Source organism: Erythranthe guttata, chromosome 4, assembly GCF_056151865.1.
Source record: "Erythranthe guttata isolate IM_541 chromosome 4, IM_541, whole genome shotgun sequence".
Taxonomy (NCBI): Eukaryota; Viridiplantae; Streptophyta; class Magnoliopsida; order Lamiales; family Phrymaceae; genus Erythranthe; species Erythranthe guttata.
The window spans coordinates 13,016,876-13,039,339 of NC_142536.1; the positions used below are offsets into that span (position 1 = coordinate 13,016,876).

General features: G+C 38.5%; 2 protein-coding genes across 5 annotated transcripts; both read left to right on the forward strand.

Moving 5' to 3' along the window:
• The first annotated feature begins 4,383 nt into the window (after positions 1-4,383).
• Positions 4,384-5,016, forward strand: LOC148771160 (uncharacterized). The gene has a single exon (XM_088817518.1). The coding sequence runs from the start codon at positions 4,384-4,386 to the stop codon at positions 5,014-5,016; it is 633 nt and encodes a 210-aa protein (XP_088673644.1).
• Positions 5,017-12,706: 7,690 nt separating this feature from the next.
• On the forward strand, positions 12,707-16,688 carry LOC105973452 (uncharacterized). 4 transcript variants are annotated; one of them, XM_088816887.1, is made up of 10 exons: positions 12,796-13,043; positions 13,088-13,193; positions 13,635-13,715; positions 13,797-13,894; positions 14,011-14,584; positions 14,659-14,740; positions 14,838-14,904; positions 15,081-15,266; positions 15,372-15,432; positions 16,272-16,688. In XM_088816887.1, exons 1-10 carry the CDS (start codon positions 12,822-12,824, stop codon positions 16,466-16,468), a joined length of 1,674 nt encoding a protein of 557 aa, XP_088673013.1. In that variant the 5' UTR covers positions 12,796-12,821; the 3' UTR covers positions 16,469-16,688. The 4 variants fall into 4 exon arrangements, with proteins under 4 accessions (XP_012853924.2, XP_088673013.1, XP_088673014.1 ...); XM_088816888.1 differs by having other exon boundaries at positions 13,088-13,187; XM_012998470.2 differs by lacking the exon at positions 13,088-13,193 and having other exon boundaries at positions 12,707-13,002.
• Positions 16,689-22,464: the final 5,776 nt, after the last annotated feature.

A 22,464-nucleotide genomic window follows, 5' to 3' on the forward strand; every position in this document is an offset into this window, starting at 1 on the left:
GTTTTTTTTTCTCTCCAGATCAAAGACCGTTCACCTTCATCTCCTTTTGGAGGATTATTAGATTTCGTCTTTCTTTCACTTTCTTTATCACGATGTCCATTAATCCTCATGAATTGTCTTGTTCGGAATTATAGAGGTTGGGGTATGTCACGAATCACTCTCAATAAACAAATAAACTCTCGGATTAATTATTGAAATTTCGGCTGAAAGATTGATTCATTCAAAGTGCAAAGTAGGGTTTACAATCTTTGAAGAAAAGAAGAACAAACTTGGAGACAAAGGAACCAAAACTCTACCTTATCTTACATTAACTAAGCTAGACTAGAGTACTGATAATGCTTGCCAACCCCTCGTGTTTGTCTGCCCATTTATAGAAATAAAGCAACGGCTCTCTCTCCTTAGCTCAGAACACGCTGTGCATGTGATGCTGCCCATGCTGCTTCCTCGAAACGACGTCGTCTGACTCTCCCCTCCCATTTAAAGAAAACGTAATAAAAATAAAAGCGCAGACCCGTTTTAATAAGTTAAAATGACGCCGTTTGAGACATAATAAAAGAAAATTAAAAAACGGGTAATTCCGTTACAGGGTGTCTCGTACATTTCGAAAACTTAGAGATTTAATTCGAGTAAACAATTACCACCTCATTTTTCTATCAGAGACTAAATTATCTATTAGAAAATTTGAGTGTATCAAGAGATAATTAGGACTTCAGGGTGTAGTAGTTGCAGCACGAGGTTCATCAGGAGAGCTTGGTCTTCTATTGTCCAAAGACATCACTGTGGTTCTTTAAAGCTTCTCTATGAATCCAATTGATGCCATATTTACGATGTTGAGGTTTGGAGATTTACGAGTTTCTAAGGGCATTCGAAGGGAAACAAGTTATATTTGTCGTTGCTTTTGCTAAGAAAATTAGTAAGCTGCTAATCAAATAAACCTTGGCTTTGTGCGGGAAATTTCAATGCCATACTTAATAGTTCTGAAACAAGTGGAGGCCGAAGGACCCCGTTCAGTGATATGCATGAGTTTCGATCATGTTTAAATGATGCTGGTTAATTGATAAGCGTAAAACCTACGTATGAAAAACCGCAAGTTTACAGTATTGTGTTTTGTAGAATAGTAAATTCCAGATATTGATCCACAGGGTATTAAGTTCTAAAATTTACCAAGTACGATAATTATACTATTCTAAACTTTATCTAGACGATCAAAAATGGATGGGAGTATTGAAACTCCAAAGAAACAATAAATAAAAACAACGGTCCGCCAGGACAAGCAAGGAATTCCGACGTGTGATGGCTTCTAGGGTAAAATCCACCAGTGTACTATAGATAAAAATCTTCAAATCCGAGTCTAATGTCTATTCTATATTTGCTAACCTAGACGCTAAAATACTCTAACCCCCGTCTCCAGTGTAGTTAGAGTCTACCCACAGGTCCGACGTCTCCGTTACGTCCTTAAGGGTTACCCGAGGTGCATCACGTCTCCGTTTCCACAACCCAATCTATGTTTTCCTAAAATCAAACGAGAAATCCTCTTTCGAGTTCATTCCTATTTACAATCAATTCAACTGTTGGCCAAACAATTGAAAGCATTTAATACAGAAAAACATAAACATAATCAAAGAAACGACAAATAGATCACAGATCTGGAAATCAAAATCAATATATACAAGGTTTTATTTCCCTAAAAGAAAATGCTCAGTTCATTACAAAAATAACATCAAAATGAAGAACACGAGATCATAAACTAAACGTAAAGAAAAATATTATGAAAAACTCGAGTCGAAATCCTCGTCGAAGCTTGCCACGGAGAACTCTCGGAAAACGAAGAAAAATCGAAGAAAAACTGAAGAAGAGTCGAGGAAAATTGAAGGGGAAGAAATGAAGGGCTCTTCCTATTTATAGTGGACTTGCAAAGGGACTTACTGTTTGGGTTCCTAGAATTGGTATTTGCAACTCATACTTATTTTTGTTTCTCTCTCTAGAAAAAATCACTCTCGTCACTAATTTGGCCTAAAATCATCTTTGTTGAACTGATATACGAACACAAATGAGCCCATCGGATGAAGATCGTGATACACATCACAACGAGGTAAAAATTTCGTCATTTCGTTCGAAAAATCTGGACAGAAAGGGCGAAAGCCCAACCCGGGCGCCCGAAGCTGTTTTACACGCCCAAGCTGGGCGTGTAAACCATCAACACACGCTCAAACCGGGCGTGCAAAACAGGATTCCACGCCCAAACCGGGCGTGTGACACTGCTTCGGGCGCCCGGTTTGGGCGTCCCCCCCCCCCCCCCCCTTTTAATTAATTCTTTTATGTGTTTTTAGGGAAACCAACACAATACGGATGAAGTTGAAGTCGATCATACTGATTATTTTACAATAAATCAATTGTTTGACTCCAATGACGAGCTGGTAGATTCGGCGAAGTCCGTTGGTAGAAATCTTTTTGTAAAGTTGATTACAAAAAGTGGCCCTAAACCTAATAAAATGTACCTGACTTGTGACCTATTTGGGGCGAAACGAGATACACCATCAACCAACCCAACTGCGCGCCAGAGAAGATGGAATGGTAGCAAAAAAATTCATTGTGGTTTTCAGGTTGCGGAAGTGAAACGGTTTGATGGTAGATGGGAGCTGAGAATATTATATGGGAAGCATAATCATTACCTGGTATATACGTCTGGGCATGGGCTGAGTCCATTGTCTAAAAAGGAGTTGGAGATTATTAAAGATTTGTCAAAAAGTCATGTGCCGCCGAAGAAGATTATGGCTCACTTGAAACAAATGGGCTTGGGTCTCAATGCGTATATGAAACAAATATACAATGCAAAGGATCATTTCAAAAAAGAAGCTAGGGGTGACCATACAGTGATGCAACATTTGATTGTGTTGCTTGAGGAGCACAAATATTACAAGTGGATTCGTACTGATGAAACAACACATGAAGTTATTGATTTGATGTGGGCTCACCCTCAGTCTGTCGAATTGCTAAGTAAGTTTCCGTACGTTATACTACTTGACAGTACTTACAAAACCAATCAATACAAAATGCCTTTGTTGAAGATTGTTGGTGCTACTTCTGTGGGTCGTAATTTTACTGTTGGAGTAGTATTTATGCGCCATGAAAATGAAAACCATTATACCTGGGTATTGTAGAGACTGAAAAGACTTTACCCCCCAGACACTCTACCTAGTGTAATTGTGACTGATCGAGTGTTAGGACTCTTGAAGGCGTTAGAGAATGTATTTCCGACCGTGGATCATCTTTTATGTCTTTGGCACATTAACATGAATGTGGGTCGTCGTGCTGCACGATGTTTGGGCAATAGTAAGTCGCGAGGGATTGCATTCGTACGTGGCCCATGGCAAAATGTTGTAACATCCCTATGTGAGGAAGATTTCAACAGGAATTACATGACTTTGATGGACGAGTACGCAAATTATCCACAGTTGATCGAGTACCTCCAAGACACTTGGATCATATACAAAGAGAAATTTGTTCGTGCATGTACGGATTATATTTTTCATTTGGGCAATACAGCGACTAGCAGGTATTTATTTTTTGTTAAATACAAATATGTAACTTAATGCTATTTTGTGTACTAAAACGTAACATATTTAATCATATTAGGGTGGAAAGTAACCATAGAGCATTGAAGAGATGGTTGGATGCGTCCACAGGTGGATTTGACACATTTTGGGCACAGTATCATTCACAAATAACAGATCAGCTTAATGAGATCCTGAATGACTTTGCGAAGTCAAAGAGGATTCGGGCTAAGACGATTAATGTGCCTGTGTTTAAAATTTTGTCCGGTGGAATTGTAACTCATGCCGCTCTGAAGCTTTTGGACGCTGAGATGGAGACAGATTTAGACAGCTGCACTCATTTTCTGAGGACAACTCATGGCCTCCCATGCAAACATGAAATTGATATTAAGGTGAATTCGCGAGGTGATTTGTTTTATGCGGAGGATGTTCACTTGTCTTGGAGGACAACAGTTTTGGTGGATGGTAGCCAAGAAAAAATTGTTGGTTCCGTTTCCGATCACAGGACACAGGCTATTTTTCGGCTCGACGGATTAATTGATGAGCTGCGTCAACGGTCTGAAATTGAAATTATTGATGCAGGTGTAGTTTTCGAACGAATGCATCCTGGGGAGACGGAATTAAATGAAACACCAGTAGTAGACCGCCCGAGAGGCAGACCGCGGAACGACTCCACACGTAGGGATAATTTAGCACATGAGTATCCACTTACCCCACACCGGACGAAGATAACGTAACTGGACGAGGACGAGGCAACAGAGGTCGTAGTGCATCTTCTGAAAGATCTAGCAGAAACTGTAGCCGTTCATCGACTAAGAGTGGACCCGAAATGGTACGAATGCCCCAACCTGATTTTTTGCGACATCTTCATTTCTGTCGTGTTCCTGAGTTTGTGACATGGACGGACATTCGAGGGGATGGTAATTGTGGTTATAGAAGCATTGCGTGTGTAGTGAAAGATCACGAGGATGATTGGTTGGAGGTTAGATTGGATATTTATCACTGTATGAGAAGAAACGAGGAGTTGTTCAAGGATTATTTCGGTGGTGGTAATTATGTATATCAAGTGTTGGCGAAAGTCGCCCATTGGGACAAAGCTCAAGCACCAATTGAAAAGTGGATGACCGTCACGGACGTGGGCGTGGTCGTAGCAACATGTTACAATGCTTTGGTGTTGTCGGCTAGTAGTTTGGGAAATCAGACTTATTTGCCACTTTGGGGTCCCGAAGATGTTACACAGCTATCTTATCAGATGACTATATTGCATCTTGAGGCAGGAAGTCACTTTGTGTATGTGAAGATGACTGACAATTATCCACTTCCTCCATTTGACTTGCAGTGGCAGAGGTACATCAATGATAGTGTTGCATATTTGACAGAAGCGCTGCGAGGTAGACGAACAAAAGTTTTCCGAGCAAGTAAGCGATATATGCTCGTATACGAAACTCGGGTGGAAACGTAGGATTGTTGTCGTACATCACATCCAACTGATCAAACCGGGGGCCACCAGCGTACCACCACTACTCCATAAGTGCATCGTCAATACCAAATGCTTTCGCACCTGCCTCAATCGCCTGTGCCTTATTCATGTTAGTTTTAGGGCGATGTCCATTAACTGGCAAATGCATTATGTAATGCACATCGTGAAGAGTAATTATCAACTCTCCGAACGGCATATAAAAAGTGTTGGTGATACATTGTGGAGAGTAATTGTTTGGTTGCCACCTCTCAATAAAAGCCTCGATCAGCGGATTATTGTGCTGAGGGAGAAAACAATCACGCAGTTGATACAAGCCCGTATTCTGTAGTAGTGAAACAGAACGAGCATCGATGGGGCCCGACCAAGTCGACTTGCCGTGCGATCGCAACTTAAGCATATATATGTCGTGCATGTTCAATATATATTCATATGTAAGTATTACACAATCAAGTATAAACACTTTAAATAAAATTAATAAGTATTACCTTTCCCTCCCAGATGTCGTAGGCAACGTGTGCTCTGAAACTCGGAATCAACTCAGACAGCTCAGGTCCACCGGGTGCCCGACCAGTGAACCGCCAACGTCTAGAAGGAACCTTAGGTTTCCGAACAGGGCGGGATTTAGGATTTTGGACAGGAGTAGAACCACCGGGAGTAGTAGCAGCTCTAGTCAAAGTAGGAGGCGGAGTCGGATCGTCCTCGTCATCGTCATTTAATGGAAAATCAGGAGGCGAAAAATGATACTGCCCCTGAAAACGTACTACTCCATCATCATTGCCTCATGCGGATCCATATGTGCATTCATCTCCGCCTCGGCCTCCGCCTCTATCGCCGCAAGTGCTTCTGGTTGTTTAAAAATTACTGTTATTTCGCCATGCTGCGTAGAACTAGTAACCTTTCGGTTATGTGTTCTACCCTCTCGTATAGCAGTAGATTCTTCCACCGGATCCGCAGGGGAACGAATCATAAGCCCCTTCCATTTTCCCATTTTCAGTTTTTTAATCCAATTAGACATCCTGCAAATATAAGAGATATTGAAATAAGTAAAATTGAAATTATAAAAAAAACATTGAAATAAGTAAAAATGAAAAAAAAAATATAGAAATAATTAACATTGAAATTATAAAAAAAAAACATATTGAAATAAGTAGAATTGAAATTATAAAAAAATTTTTGAAATAAGTAAAATTGAAATTATAAAAAAAAAAAAAAAGATATTAAAAATAAGTACAATTGAAATTATAAAAAAAGCATATTGAAATAAGTAAAAATGAAATTATAAAAAAAATATAGAAATAAGTAAAATTGAAATTATAAAAAAAAAGATATTGAAATAAGTAAAATTAAAATTATAAAAAAAATATTGAAATTATATGAAAAAAAAAGATATTGAAATAAGTAAAATTGAAATTATAAAAAAAAAAAAATATTGAAATAAGTAAAATTGAAAAAAAAAATGAATAAATAAATAAATACACTGCAGAACGCCCAGACTGGGTGTCCAAATCGGACCCGGACGCCCAAACCGGGCGCCCATTCCCGGACCGGACACCCAGACTGGGCGTCCACACTGTAAACGAACGCCAAAATCGGGCGTCCACACTGTAAATCTTTTTTGAATCAGCTCAATCGGAGTTCGTATGAAAGAGTTATGCGTCAAATACCGAACACTGCTATAGTTCGCTAGAATGCACTTTTGCATGTGTTTGGTTTGGTTCTCAGCTTCGCTTCCAAAATTGTTTTGAATCGGCAAAAATAGCTTCTCTTTACCTAAAATTTAAATAAAATAAGAAACGCATAATATGTACAGATAAAGCCGAAAACTCAGACGAACGAAGACCAAAACTCGAAGATTCGATAAGTAAAAATCGTGTAAAATGAACACTTATCATTAACTGACTTGGGTTTTGTGGGTTTCCCATTCACTTGGACGAATAAAAAGAAACATCCAGACACAACAATGGAGCAGATTGATCGAACATGCGCAAACAAGTAATGGAAGAATAAGTTTTAGGGATTTCGTGTGACACATCTTGAGGCCCTATACTCGGATCATCTTCCGATACGAATAGATATTAAGACAACCAGTTGAGGGAATAATAGTCGGAAGCGTGGGGGATTTAAATTTGAAACCATGTGGTTGAAAACATTGTTAGAGTAGGTGACCAACAAGCCAACTTGTGGCTGTGGTTTTTCCATTTATTATTGTAATAAATAATCATTTTTCGTATTAATGATAAAACACCTTGGCATTCTATATCTTTGTCCCTTTCTCACAAGCATAGATATAGTCCTTATAGTTATTACAAGTACTAGTAATTGATCGTTAGGATCGTGAGATATTTACTTTAGTATTATAACTGTTAAACGTGTTCCTAGTTGAAGGGCTACGCCACCAATGAGGATATCGGCCTTTCCCATTAAGAGACTAGCACTTAGTGTATGTGTACTGCATCTCATCAGTAAACGGTATTGTGATATCGGCATGCATAAGTGGGTGCTCGTAAGTTCACGAGTTCATTGAACTCCCTCACACTAGAAATCTCTGAGTGGTTCTCAATAATCGAGTAGAGATATCTATGGTATAGTTGTACACCATTAGTCCTTATGACCGAGACATCACCGTGACTTCACTAGAGGACCAGCTGTATCGTGACCTGTTCCTGAGTTCTACCGAGGACCACCCCAAGGGCCAGACGTTCGTGCAGTCCGAAATCTAGTGGGTCTGTGCATTGTGATCGGGCATTCGATCGCTAGAATAGTCTTGGATGTCCTGTGTGTTCTCATAGTTTGTAATCTCTAAAGTCTCTGGCCAGAGCTGACTAAGTGATGATTAGAGAATTCGATTCTCTAAGTCATGCACGTAAAGATTACAACACTTAGAACGACCGCACAGTCATTGAACTACTAAGGAGGTCTCGATGAACAAATGCCTCTAGTTCAATTGGGACATATGAATCGAAGGGATCGTACTGTATGCTAACGATATCAAAAGGTTCTTGCATGCACTTCATTTGTATCTAGGGAATCATGATGCGTAGTTGCTAGACGTCAATCTTGATTCGTTGGGTAATTAAGGTGAAACTAGCTTCATCTTAATCGTAACTCTAAGGGACGAGTTTTGACCATAAAGGCTTGTGGGCCCACGACTAGCTTACACCTGAACCATCGAGGGTCACACTGCTCGTGCACATGAGATCTTTGAATGAACGTTCAGCGATAAAAAATATTTTATCTTTGCATGATTGGAAGTCAATATGATTGGGTCCAACATTCGTAATTTGGAATTATGAATGAGAATAAGAAAAGGAATAGAATAGGTGAACATCTTAGTGGACTTTCTAAATCGGGAAGTTTCCAAATTTAGAAAGTGCACTGAATTAGGGTTTCCACTTTTAGAAAGTTGGAAATCGAGCATTGGCACTCGTAATGACGAGGACATTATAATGATTCCGAAAATGTAATCGTTAAAATTTTCCGATCATTGAATTGAGAGAAACGAGCGAATGAAGAACTAACGAACTTAAGTTGTTGGGTCTGGTCCAACTTAAGCCCGTTAGGGCTTTTATGCAAGACACTATAAATACTTGATTTATAGGTCTTACACACACACAACTCAAAACACAAAATCCTAGCCGCTCATATCTCTCTCGGCCAATCTCTCCCGCGACCATCACCGCTGCCACCGCCGCCGTCAAGTCGCCGGAATTGGCCTCCCCTTGGCCGATTGTCTTGGTAGCTCTTTTCTCTTTTCGTTTCTTCCGTTTTTTTCTAACTATTGCATGTCTAGTGCCACGTTTTAGTAGATCGAAGTATACGAGGTGAAATCCGAGAGGAGGAAGATCGAAGAATCGAGGAGCAGCCCCCGAGCCAACGACGCACGCGTTCTCACGCGCCGCCCGAAGATCGCGCGTGATCCTCACGCGCCGCCGTTGCTCACGCCGTCGCCGCCGCCGCTTCGCCATCGCCGCTCCCGGATTGCACGGATTGGTTTCCGTGGAAATCTTGCTTCATTTCGTGCGCCTACCTCACGCTTCAAGAGGTAAACTTTCGAACCTGGTGTTTGTTCGAAATTAATTTAATTAGATTAAATTATGCATGATCGTTTTCGTAGTATGTTTTATGAATTTGTATGTTATATGTGATTACATGAAATTCGTAGTTTACTGCGAGCATGTTAATTTATTTAATGCGAGCATGCTAATTGATTTACTTTCGATTAAATAATTCGCATGTATGTTGTTTTTAATTTCGCTGGAAGCGCAAAGGTACGCAATTAATTGTTTACAATTATCGGGCATGTGATTATGTGATTTAAATTTGTTTAAATTCGCATAAAAATTTTGTTTTCCGCTGCGTACACGTGTCCGATTCCCAACAAACATTTGATTGCTCCAAAGTTGATGAAGATCACTGGGTGACCAATGCATTGTCCGTCGAGCAGGAAAGTCAATGGAGCAATCTGGAGCAATTTAAATAGGGGTCGATAAACTGGAGTAAGAATTCTTTTAGCCGTGTTACTAAATGGATCAAAAAGTTAAAAGATGAAATCTTGAGACTTCAAAAGAATACAATTACGAATGAGATTAACCAACAAATTAAAAAGTTTACGGCAGAGTTAGAGGATTTGCTTGATAAAGAGGAAATGATGCGGCGACAACGAGCCAAGCCCCATTGGATGAGGGAGGATATCAAACTTGTGTTATGGTCTCAATCTCTACCAACCATGAAAATTTGAACGTGAATTATATTTCTGCAATATTGGTTAAGACATTGTGAGAATCCATCTTGCGAAGTTTTGGTAGCCCAACAAAGTTACTAGTGTGGATGAAACTTATTTCCGGCGGGTCAACATCCTCATCCTCGAGTGATGCAATTGATATATAAAATGGATTTTTTTGGCGTATATTGGTATAGACGCATGAAATTTGTTTTTCACCTCATCACTGCTTTGGTTAAGAAATGGCGACAAGAGACACACATCTTTCATTTTTGTGTCGGTGAGGCGACGGTTACACTATTAGATATTGCATTATTGTGAGGCCTACCTATAGATGAGGACCTAGTCATCATTTCTGATGATGTACACTCTACAAACATTGCATTATTGTGAGGCCTACCTATAGATGAGGACCTAGTCATCATTTCTGATAATGTACACTCTACAAACGAATGGATCAGCTATTGTGGAGCATTATTAGGTTTTCGCCTTGAGTCTGATGACCTTAGGCGAGGGAAGTTAAATGTTTTAGCCCTTACAAAATAATTGGTTGACAATTATGTCGATGAGCCTAGTTCATATTTACAAAAACTCAATAAACTCGGGCATTAACATTTATGGCATTTGGTGGGATTATGATTCCTGATAGTACTGGCAATGCTATAACTTTGATGTACCTAAAGCATTTGGAGGACCTCGATGCAGTTTTTCTTATAATTGAATTAGCGCCACATTGGCGATATTCTATCATGAGTGATGCGAGGCGACAATACGAGGACAAAGTAGAGATGTCATTGGAGATTCGATGCAACTACTACATTTGTGGGCATGAACGAGAATTCACCATATAACACACCTATACCAGAACCACATGAAGATCACAATCCAGTTTTGGAGCTCAAACTAAACGAGGATGATGTATATCCAGTACCTTAATATGGTGCATGATAAAACTTTAACTATAGACAACTCCATATAATTTCCAATTTTTCACTAAACTAATACGATAATAAATGTATGATTCTATTATATGTGGTATTCATAACACATTGTAGTTGGTTGTATCATTTGCCTCATTTTCACACTGGTAGTCATTCAGTGGGCCATATCATTTGTTGAAATTTTTGATAGGGTCCATATTGTATTTTTTTTTTGTCTGTTGCTAATATTTTTTTACAGTTCATATGAATCCCATATAACATCACTGGTGCTAATATTTTTTTACAGTTCATATGAATCCCATATAACATCACTGGCATTGAGTACCAAGAATTGTCTTTGGAACGATGATTGTTTCACCACTACATTGGATGTCCAATTATCAACTTATTTGTTATTCGTGAGCAGAGATGCATTGCCCGGAAAATATATTGCGAAAGTTTGGGATGATACAACCACCGATCACATCCTACTATGTTCTTCTTTCCAGCCAATTACATGATTTTGGTCGTCAAGATCGATCGGGTCACGACTGGAGCAAGTATTTGACTACACATATTGTTAAATGGCAACAAAGATTTCAGACTGTCTTATTTCAATGGACCACATACAATAGATGCTTATGAAGTGTAGTATGATGAGCATACTAGTCATTTTATATCACCGATTGAAGATTTGAGGAACATTCATTTTCATACTGGAGATCGGACGATTATGAATTTTGTGGTACGTAATCTTTTATTTGTTTATTCAACTACATACAATTACTCTGCTTCTATACTTATGTTATGATTCCTTCAGGCTAATTGGTTGGCCTTCATGAGCACCAATGTTGCCGAGATGCATCCTATGATTAATATACTCCGGAGGATCGGAATGCCTCGTGCCGGTGTCTATGATGGAGGAAGACAGAGGACTCATAGCCGCACTCAAAAGTCTACAAGAAATCAAAGAGAAATGACCGATTTCTCTTCTGCACCTCATGTTCCACATGAAGACTTGACCGGTCCTTCCACATAGCGAAATTATGCGGGTCCTTCCATATACCGAGATGAAGTTGGTCCTTCCACGAACCGAAATTATGCGGATCCTTCCATATACCGAGATGAGGTCGGTCCTTCCACATTTCAATCTTCATTCAATTAGCTCGATCTTAGTGATGATGTTTACATCCCGACCACATTTCCTGTGACTGCACATCACTAACTCCATACCAGCCTGCTATGAACATCTATTCATGGATTGGATTGTTAGAGTGATACTTATATGGTGACGAGTCTCCGTGTATGCATTTTAATGTTTCTCCCATTCCCTATCACCTACCATCACCTCAAGATCATTCTACCGGATCTTCGATGAGTAGGAATGAAAACTTTGTTGTCGACACTATTGAAGATGGCATTCTGAACAACTAGTGGGTAGCACGTAGAAACATGAGTCCTCGTGTATGTGGGACCCGTGGAAATCTTTTATACATTTTGTTTTAAATGTTTGACATTTATGTATTTGACATATTTTACTCTATGCGTTTGACATGTTTTATTGTGTTTGATATTTGTGTATTTGACTTTTATGTATTTTTATATTTGTGTTTTTTAATTATATGTGAAATTAAATCTCAAATCTCTAATTTAGAAAAAAAAATTAAAGAGTTGAAAGAAGTTAAAAATAATGAAAATTCGGATCTATAAAATAAATGAAATCAGTGCTGTCGGAGGCGATTTCAGTTTTAAATGAATAGAGAATTCAAATCGCACTTCGGAGAGGCGATTTGAAGTGTCATAATAAGTCGAAATCGCCTCTCCCAAGAGCAATTAGTCACCACATTTGTGTAAAAAATCGTCACTATTACCCAATTTTTAACTTATCCGAAGTTTGAGGGCATCCTATGATTGGAGTAGATGTAATAAAAGGTAACCTGCAAAACAATATTCGTTGGGGGTATAATTTAGATAGCATCCCAATTTTGGCATTCCTCATTGGAGATTATCTGACTGATTTTCCCTTTTCTTTTTTCTTTTTTTTTTTTTCTTTTTTCTTTCCTTCTTTATAGAGCATTTATATATAGAGGTATGTTTCATTTTAGACGATGAGCTAAATTACGGTACTTCCAATTTTGTGTCAGAAAATGGTAAAATTGTTAAATTACAGCTTTTACCACTTCAAAGCAATATATATGGTTGGATTGAATATGCTTTTACTACAGCAACAACACACTCTTCAATCTGTCGGAACCCACATTATTATCATCGTACCAAACACCGCAATTCGTACGTATCGTTATTCTGCTGCAAAACAAAAACACCTTGGTATTTCTCATTCACTTTCTCTCGGCCTTCACCCTTCTGCATCTCTCTCTCTCTCTCTCTCTCTCTCTCTCTCTCTCTCTCTCTCTCTCTCTCTCTCTCTCTCAGTTCCTTTCAAGTGTTAGCAATTGCAGATCTGCTGAATTGTAAATTTGCTGCTTGGTTGACCGATTTCTCTGTCTCTTTCTGTATGGGTATTTTCTACTCATCTCTTGCATATCTGTCAAATTATTTTGTGATTAATTGGGGTTTTATTTAGATTGACCTCAATGTATTACTGAAGCTTATCGCTTAGTTTTAGTAGTGGGGGTAATAATAATTGAATATTTTTAGGGCAATTTGAAAATGTTATGAGTTTCAAATGAATTAGCTGTCAGGGAACATGATTAGGTTTTTTTGCCTGTGGATTTCATATAAAAGGGCAATGAATTATACCCAAGATTGATCTGTTTTACTCTTTATTATTTTCTTCTTTTCGAATTTGCTTCGCTTTTCGGCGGTGGGTATCTGTTTTTAGTTTTTACAGAGATTTGGTCAAATTTTGATTGATGGCTTTCGTTTGTAGGAAGTAAGTATTAGAACAGTCGACGCATTCTCTATCGTTTTTAATGTTTTTCATCTTTTATTTATTTCAGTTTCGGTTCTAGAAGATAATGCATTACGTGCAGACCGATCTATGACTAGTGAAAACATAATGAGTCAAGTGTCGAATACAGGTCAGTTAATTTTGGGGAAGCTTTGTCGATTTTCAATTTCTTTTTTTTTTAAATACTTAAACGTTTTCCTTCTAAGAATAGTTGTAGGTGCATGTTTTCCCGAGGATGTGAAGACGATTGACGAGCAAACGAACAGTCGTGGTTCTGTTGAAAGTATGGATACGAGTTGTGTTATACATGTGAGTTTTTGGTATTATTAGATCAAGTGATATAATTACTCGGTTTATTGTTCAAATTGTAATGTGAACTCTGTCCTAGAAGAATCTGAGTAGTTACAGTGTAAAGTTCGATGCAGAAAAATGAAGGCATTGTTGGGATAAATGGTCTTGTTGAAGGGGGCAAGAGTATTATTACATACCAAAGGAAGAAAAGACAAAAAACGACAGAGTTGTTGTCTGATCGACCCAAATCTTATCTAGAAATTATCGAGGAGTCATTGAAGGAAGATTTAGGCAAGGGTTTGAATTTTTCGGACAATGAACAAAAAGTACTGATTGTCAAGGCAAATGGAAATACAAGTGAAAGTTGCGATGATGCTGACGTGGCTGTGCTTGAACTGGAGGAACGTAGGACCGATCAAACAGACAATGATGACAGGGCGATAAATACAAGTTCTTGTGACGCTGATATGCTTGCAGTAAACCTAGTTAAGGAACACCCGAACGAGGTTGAGGAAAACGTCGGTAACGGTGAAGAAGAAAGTATTGGTAATTTTCCGAATGGTTTAAAAGTTGTAAACGGAAGCGTAAATGTGACGACGTATGCAGGGAAGAAGCTTCTTGTTCTTGATGTGAATGGCTTGCTTGTCGATATCAATTCGTACGTACCTTACGATTACGACCCTGACGAAATCATACTGAAGAAAGCAGGTGAGAATATAACTAACTTCAAATACTAATACTAATATGCTTCAAATTGGTTTCCTAACTTCAAATTTCGTCAGTTTTTAAGAGGCCGTACTGTGACGATTTTCTGAGGTTCTGCTTCGAGAGGTTTAATGTAGGTGTCTGGTCTTCAAGAACCAAGTACTCTTCGATCTTCGACTTATTTTTTCCGTCATTTTTTTTTAAAAAGAAAGTGATGTATTCTAATCTGCCGTGTGCTCGAACGGAACTTTTGCAGAAGAAATGTTGAGCCGATTCTCAATTTTCTTTTGGGGAAGGATAAGTGCAAATTGCTCTTTTGTTGGGTAAGTCGCATTTCTTGAAATGTTTACCAAATCATCTCGCTGTTATTGGCTCTCTTTGTGGATGCGAAGATTCTTTAATCGTACTCGATTGATGATGAGTTGTAGCCATTTTCTATGTCGATAATTCTTTTAACAATTTGCACCGTCTAATTACAACATAACGTTTTAATTTGCAGGACCAATCACATTGCACTAATACAGGTTATTATACTATTGAGAAAAGGTATAAGCCTCTTCTCTTGAAGAAACTTAAAAGGCTGTGGGAAAAGTTCGATCCCGATCTTCCGTGGGAGAGGGGATTATATAATGAAACGAATACTCTTTTATTAGACGACTCTCCTTATAAGGCCTTAACTAATCCTGTAAGTTTTAAGTTACATTCATTTTTAGCAGAGTTAAAGTGTTCCATGCAATTTCTTTACGTATAAGTTAAAAAGACTTACGTTTTTGTGTATACATGTTTGCAGCGGTATACAGCAATCTTTCCCTACAGTTATCGATTCAGAAATTTAGGAGACAATTCGTTAGGTCAGTTCTATAATTTCTGCTTTTCGTATAACTCATTTACATGTGAAACATCCTCTATATATGGAGTCAAACTATTAGATATAATAAAAGTGTCTATTGTATATCAAATATCTTTAGTTATGGTTATATAGGAGTATCTAAAATATTAATTCAGCGAAATTTTTCTCGTGTTGAAGTATCTACATTGTCATGGTAATGATTTGGAGAAACGAGCAAGTTACAAGTTCGAACTTTGTCGGAAATGATACCCCTTAAATAATTTATTATTTTGACTGGTTTAATTTCATTAAATTTGGAATTTTGCAATAATACCTATAAACATCAACATATATTACAAATGAAAATCGAGGACTCAATCATTACATGTGTAGTACCTCGTTATTATATATTGCTTGTCTGTTTTACATTTTGTACTAGGTCAACTACGAAAAGGACTAGACACCCTTAACTAGGTCCCGAAACCCGAAACCCCGAAACCCGAAACCCGAAACCCGAAAACCCGAAAACCCGAAAACCCGAACCCTGGTCTTGTTGGTCTCCATTATGTAGTGTCACGTTATATTATAGAAACCGAATGAATAGGTGGATATAGGTGTAACATTACATACGTCTCAATCAAGCTTTAGGGGTGCTACGATATATATAAAGGCTTACCTCAGTTGTAAAATATCTCAGATGAAAAGGTGACTTAAGTGTAGAGTGAAGTATCGAGTGAACAGCTGAGTTAAGGAGTCAACTCGACATGATATTATCTCGGGATTGAAGTTGCTAGAGTCACGACATAATATTGCATATTTGTACTTTGGATTATATATGTAATAATTTTCTTATTTTTGCAGGGCCTGGAGGTGATATACGCACTTATTTGGAAGGATTAGCGATGGCAGAAAATGTTCAAGAATACGTTGAGCAAAATCCATTCGGGCAAAGAGCCATAACCGAAAGAAATTTGTCGTGGCGTTACTACCTTAAGGTTATCGAAGCCAGTTCAACACCACCACGGCAAACTGACGACGAGGACAATTCTTTACAGTAAGCACTCTGAAACCGATGACTTGTATTCTTATCTAACTGCGATTCCGTTTCTAGTCAATGCTCCACTAAACTTTATTTAGTTAATCGAACTTCTGTATCATGGCAATGTGAGCTACCAAACTGTATATTTGATACATTATTAATTGTTACTTCTGTAATTTTATGTAACTTTTATGACCAATACATATAGTATTTTCTCCTGTAATGAAAGTTTAGATGAGTAAGGGAGGAAATCTGACATAACACATCTCAAAATACAGTTTCGGAAATCGAAAATTTATTCCGATGCCGGAAATTTTGAAAATTTTGCTACTTATATAATTTATGTTTTTAACTCTTCAACCTAAACTTCGTTCGACTAAGTTCTGCGGGAAGATGAGTTTTTTTGCAGCGGTCAGTTCTCTATCTATTTAGTTTTTTTGTGCACAATCCATAAGTACTCGAGTTTAATTATTTGAACTATGGAAAACGTAATAGACTATTTCTCAAGTCTTATTTTTATTTTTATGGGGTTTTTATGCATAAGTCACTGACCAACCATCTTTATTATTCTAGGTTCATCGGTTTTATCTCTTTCGCCAATAAGCCCATTCGTTTAATATGTATTATAAATAAAGGAAAAAATAATTTATATGACAAAATTACCCCCAACCCTTTACACCCAATTCTTAATTGTACCCCAATTTAATAAATTTTGACCACAAAAATCCAATTTTGACTTTTTTTTGAAACGTTTTTTTTTTTTTCTGAAATTCTTCTTTCGCCGCGTTGACTTTTTTTTTCCTGTCTGCTTTTTCCGCCGCCGGTTTCCAATGTTGACATTTTTCAGTGTTTTTTCCCTAAATTTTTTATCCGTTCTTTTTATGCACAATGCTGAACGTAGACCGTAATTGTACTGTCATTAACAGTAACTATACTGTCGTTGACAGTATTATTATTTTTTTGGCTTTTTTTTGTTTGATTTATTCACAAGTCAACGTAATTATATTACTGTCGTTGACGGTAAAATTACTGTAAACACAATAATATTACTGTCAACAACATCAATATTATTTTTTTGACATTTTTTGTTTTGTTTGAGTTGTTGACCGATTAACGTTATAATATACTGTCTACTATTGTAATATTACTGTAAACACAATACTCCCTCCGTTCCCTATTAAGTGTCGTTTTTGGCTTTGCACAAGGATTAAGAAGCTCAATAAATGTGTCTTGATTTTAGGTAAAATATATTAGAAAGACTAAAATAACCTTAAATTATTTAATGATGTGATAAGAGAGAGTTAATACTTATAGTTGAATTAATAAGGTTAAAACAGGAAAAAATGCATTTAATGCAGTATTGGAAATCTAAAGTGACAGATAATATGGAACAAAAATATTTTTAAAAAGAGACAGTTATTGTGGAATAGAGAGAGTAATATTACTGTGGATGACAGTAATATTACTGTCAACCACATCAATATTAATTCTTTTGGCTTTTTATTATATTTGCCTCTGTTGAACGGTCAACATATTAATATTACTCCATTACACAATAATAATGATTTTTGTTGTGTTAATATTATTGTGCTAGAGACTAATATAGCAAGGCTAAGTAAGGCTAATTTCCTATAAAATCATGACAAGGCTAATTAGCCAATTAGATAAAAGTCCTTTAGCTTTTATAGTGACGGAATTGCCCTCAATGTGATTCGCCCTCAATGTGATTCGCCCGGAGTTTAAGGATAGAAAACACCTGTTTTAAATGTCGGGACCATCGTCGGGATTATACGTGAATTGATGTGCAAAATTCCCCCCAAACTTGACTTGGGCAATTCGTCGAACACCTTGTGGGCGTTCTTGGTGGAGTGGGTTTGTGGAGAAAATTGCACCTTTCTTGAATCCCCCCTGCGCAAATCAACAAGAAACCACCACGATTAAGAAGTATGTGTGTGCAATTGGTGAATTTTCGGTGAATTTGGTCCAAGAAAATTGAAAATTTTGAAAAGAGGGGGGTTAGGGTTCGAATGAGGAGAGAGGGGAGAATTGGAATTGTGAAAATTGGGGTTTGGAAAACCCCTATTTAATCTGCCTGTTTTTTTCCTCGGACGGCCGTGCGAGATATAGGCTTAATATCCGCACGGCCGCACCAATTGTCAAAATTGGGCAGAAGCTGCTCCAAGTCTCGGACGGCCGTGCGGAATTCCAGTTCTTTTTTCGCACGGCCGTGCGGTTTCACGTTTTTGTCCAGTAGCTCATTGAAAATCTCACACGGCCGTGTGAGATTCCAGTTCTTTTTCTTGCACGGCCGTGTGAATAGTTGCAAAAATTGCAATTAAGGCCCTGAAAAATAAAAACTTCTTATTAGTGCCCCTGAATTTTTTTTTTTTTTTTTTTTTTGAAAAATAAAATAAAATAAAAGCAAAACTAAAAATATAAAATAACATAAAATAAAAACAAACGAAAGCTCGGGTTGCCTCCCGAGAAGCGCTAAGTTTACAGTTTTCAGCCGGACTTTGTCTGCTTCTTTGTTCAAGCTAACGTGACCAAAGTCACTTGGCGATTGAATTCCTCTCCCCAATAATGCTCGTTTGGTTCTTTAGGTGGCCACATCCACCTTGCACGTTCATCATTATTATCACCCCGACTCTTTTGACTGTTTCTCGGCGGAGTTGAAATTGAGCTCGCACAATAAACTTGCTCCGTCCGACTATCTTTTCCGCCACCATCTCCTGCACTCAAAGATCCTTTCCCACGGTCTAAGATCAAAGCGTCAAAATCGTCATGATTTGTAAAATCCACAAGATCCATAACAATCATTATCATCACTTGGATTTTTATTAGTGCTAAAAACGTTAAATTTGACCGTTTGATCATGCACCGTCATTGAAAGATCACCACTAGCACAATCAATTAGAGTTTTTGACGTGGCTAAAAACGGTCTCCCTAAAATAAGAGGTATCTCCCTATCTTCATCTATGTCAAGTATAACGAAATCAACAGGGAAGATAAATTTGTTCACTTTTACTAGCACATTCTCTAAAATACCTTTTGGGTAAACTAAAGATCTATCGGCCAATTGAAGAGTTATAGCCGTAGGTTCAATTTCCCCTAACCCAAGATTTTGATAAGTCGAATAAGGCATAAGGTTAATGCTAGCACCTAAATCAATGAGCGACCTAAAAGTTTTACCTCCTATAGTACAAGGGATAGTGAACTTACCTGGATCGTCGAGTTTTTGTGGAAGGGGCCGTGTAAGGATTGCACTACATTGTTCCGTGAGTTGGATCATCTCGTTCCCTTGCAATTTCTTCCTCTTTGTCACGAGATCCTTGAGGAACTTCACCCACTTTGGCATCTTTTGAAGGGCTTCAATAAACGGGATATTTATTTGGATTTCCTTCAGCTTGTCCAAAAATCTTTGATACTCGGTATCGAGCTTCTTCTTCATTAGCTTCTGAGGATATGGAATTGGAGGGGCTCGTGATTTCACTGGAGATGATAGTGGTTCTTCGTGAGTTGCTTCTTTTTCCCCCATCACGCTCGGCTCCTCGATTACCGTGTTTTGCTTCTCTTTTCGTGGGGCTTCCTCCAATTGCCTCCCATTCCTTAAACTCACAGCGTTGCACTGCTCGACGTTGTTCTTCCGAGGATCTTCCGTGTTTGATGGCAGTGCTCCCGATGGCCTCGCTGTTAGTTGGGTTGCAAGTTGACCCATCTGTGTTTCCAAGTTTCGGATGGAGGCTTGGGTGGTTGTCATGAACTGCGCCAAGATGTTTGCGAGATCTCCGCCTTGAGGTTGAGCTTGAGGCGGATTTTGGAATCCGGGCGCTGGTCGTGAATAATTAGGCGGTTGACCTTGAGGTGGTGCTTGCCTTGGTCCTTGCTGATTTCCTCCCCACCCAAAGTTAGGGTGATCCTTCCATCCGGGATTGTAAGTGTTGGAGTACGGGTTCCTCTGTTGTCGGTTGGTATCATGCACATAATTCAGAGACTCCGTTTCTTCTACGCGCTGGTCGGGACTTTGGACTGCGTGGACTTGTTGAGCCTGTAAAGCCGCTACTTGCTTCGATAGTTTCTCCAATTGGGCCGTGATTGCAGTGACTCCGTCTAACTCCAAAATTCCTCCCGTCTTGACTGCTCCGCTATTCGACCGGTCCGATGCCCGCATGTATTTATTTCTAGCGATTCGTTCCAAGAGCTCGTATGCTTCGTCGTAGGTCAAACTCATGAACATACCTCCAGCTGCAGAGTCGAGCACGGTTCTCGAGTTGTCTTGCAATCCATCGTAAAATATTTGCAGTTGGCGCCACTCTTGAAGTCCGTGATTCGGGCACCTCCTTACTAGCTGCTTGAACCGCTCCCACGTCTCGAATAGTGCTTCACCGGCTTCTTGTATGAAATTTTGAATTTCTCTCCGGATTCTCTCAGTTTTTGTTGGGGAGTTGTATGTGTTCATGAAAAGTTGCGCTAGCTGGGCCCAAGACGAGATGGAGTGCGGTGCGCGAGTTTGCAACCATTCTCGGGCTGCTCCTTGTAGGGAGTGCTTGAACAGGCGGAGTTGCAGTGCTTCGGGTGTTACTCCGTTCATCTTGTGCGAGTCACACGTTTCGAGAAAGTTGACCAAGTGAAGATGTGGATCTTCATGAGCCAATCCGCTGAATAGACCATTGTTTTGGAGCATCGTGAGGAGTCCCGCTCGAATCTCGAAATTGTTGGCTTCAATGGGGGGCTGCTGGATGCTTGATTGAAACCCATTAAGCGTTGGAACGGTGTACTCATGCAGTGCTCGTTGACGAGGCGGTGGATTAATTAGCTGGCGTTGCTCTTGCTCGTTGACGATTTCTCTCGCCACATTCGGTGGGCGCCTTTGGTCACCTTCTCCTCAGTTATTCTCGTCTTCCATCGTTGCCGGAGTGTTTTGAGCTAACCGTTGATTTCTCCAGGCTTGCCTAAACGTTCGCTCAATTTTGGGATCAAGAGGTAGCAGGCTCGTGTCGTGTCCTCTTCGCATAAAAAGTACCTAAAACAAAATAAAAAAATAATAATTAAATAAAATAAAAAAAATTGGCTGAAGTAAGAAAAATTGCTCAAATTTAATATTAGGATAAATAAATAATTTAGCCGTATTCCCCGGCAACGGCGCCAAAAACTTGTTGGGTGCTAAATACCAACACGCAAGTGTACGTATCGCAAACAAGTAGTAAAGTAGACTCGTGAGAGTCGGATGTCGATCCCACAGGGAATACGCAAATTATTTAATCCTAAGTACCAAATCCTAACAATTGTGATTTTTATCCAGCCTACGCAGGGTTGTCAATTTAATTAACTAAATAAATTAAACTAATTAAGAAAGCAATTAAACACGAGAAAATATCAATATAGAACGGATCTAGGATTTTATCTTCCCCCTATGCGATAATTCTTCACCCAATTAATCTCCTATCATGCAAGTTACGATTCCCGATTATTAACCCAAGACACGAAATTATTCATAACCAGCTGTCGCTGCGCTATAAACCTATTATTCATAAAAGATTCACTATATGTCTATGCAAACCTAGTATAAATAAAGCATTAAATAACAAGTCTCGTAAACGGCTACCTAAGGTATTATCTGTATGTCTACGATAATACATGCAATCAACACACGCATTCAGTGAAAAACTACTCGAAGGCTCTTCTATCCCTGTTCTAATTATTAAAACGATCTGTCAATCAATTCTAACAATAACAAATAGCAACATAAATTAGCTACGTTCATGCGCTAAATAAGATCAAGATAGAAGAAATAATCGAAGAATTAAACTTGCATAAAAGTAGAAAAATAGGTTCGAATTACCACATAGGGTTCGAATAAAATCCTAAAATAAAAACTTAGCTACTCATGTTCGTAACGAAAAGCATAATAAAAATACGAAAAATCATAAAAGCTAATAAAAGAGGAGAACTATGATGAAGAGTCGTCAAGTCTTCGTCTTCGTTCTTGTGCTCCTTGATTGCGTATAGAAAGAT

Excerpts from the sequence above, each read along its gene's own strand:
- LOC148771160 (XM_088817518.1), top strand. The coding sequence starts at position 4,384 with ATGGTACGAATGCCCCAACCTGATTTTTTGCGACATCTTCATTTCTGT.
- LOC105973452 (XM_088816887.1), top strand. The coding sequence starts at position 12,822 with ATGGTAAAATTGTTAAATTACAGCTTTTACCACTTCAAAGCAATATAT. Across the intron at positions 13,194-13,634 it reads CTCTGTCTCTTTCTGTATGG|TTTCGGTTCTAGAAGATAAT; the intron begins GTATTTTCTACT and ends TATTTATTTCAG. Across the intron at positions 14,585-14,658 it reads AATCATACTGAAGAAAGCAG|TTTTTAAGAGGCCGTACTGT; the intron begins GTGAGAATATAA and ends AAATTTCGTCAG.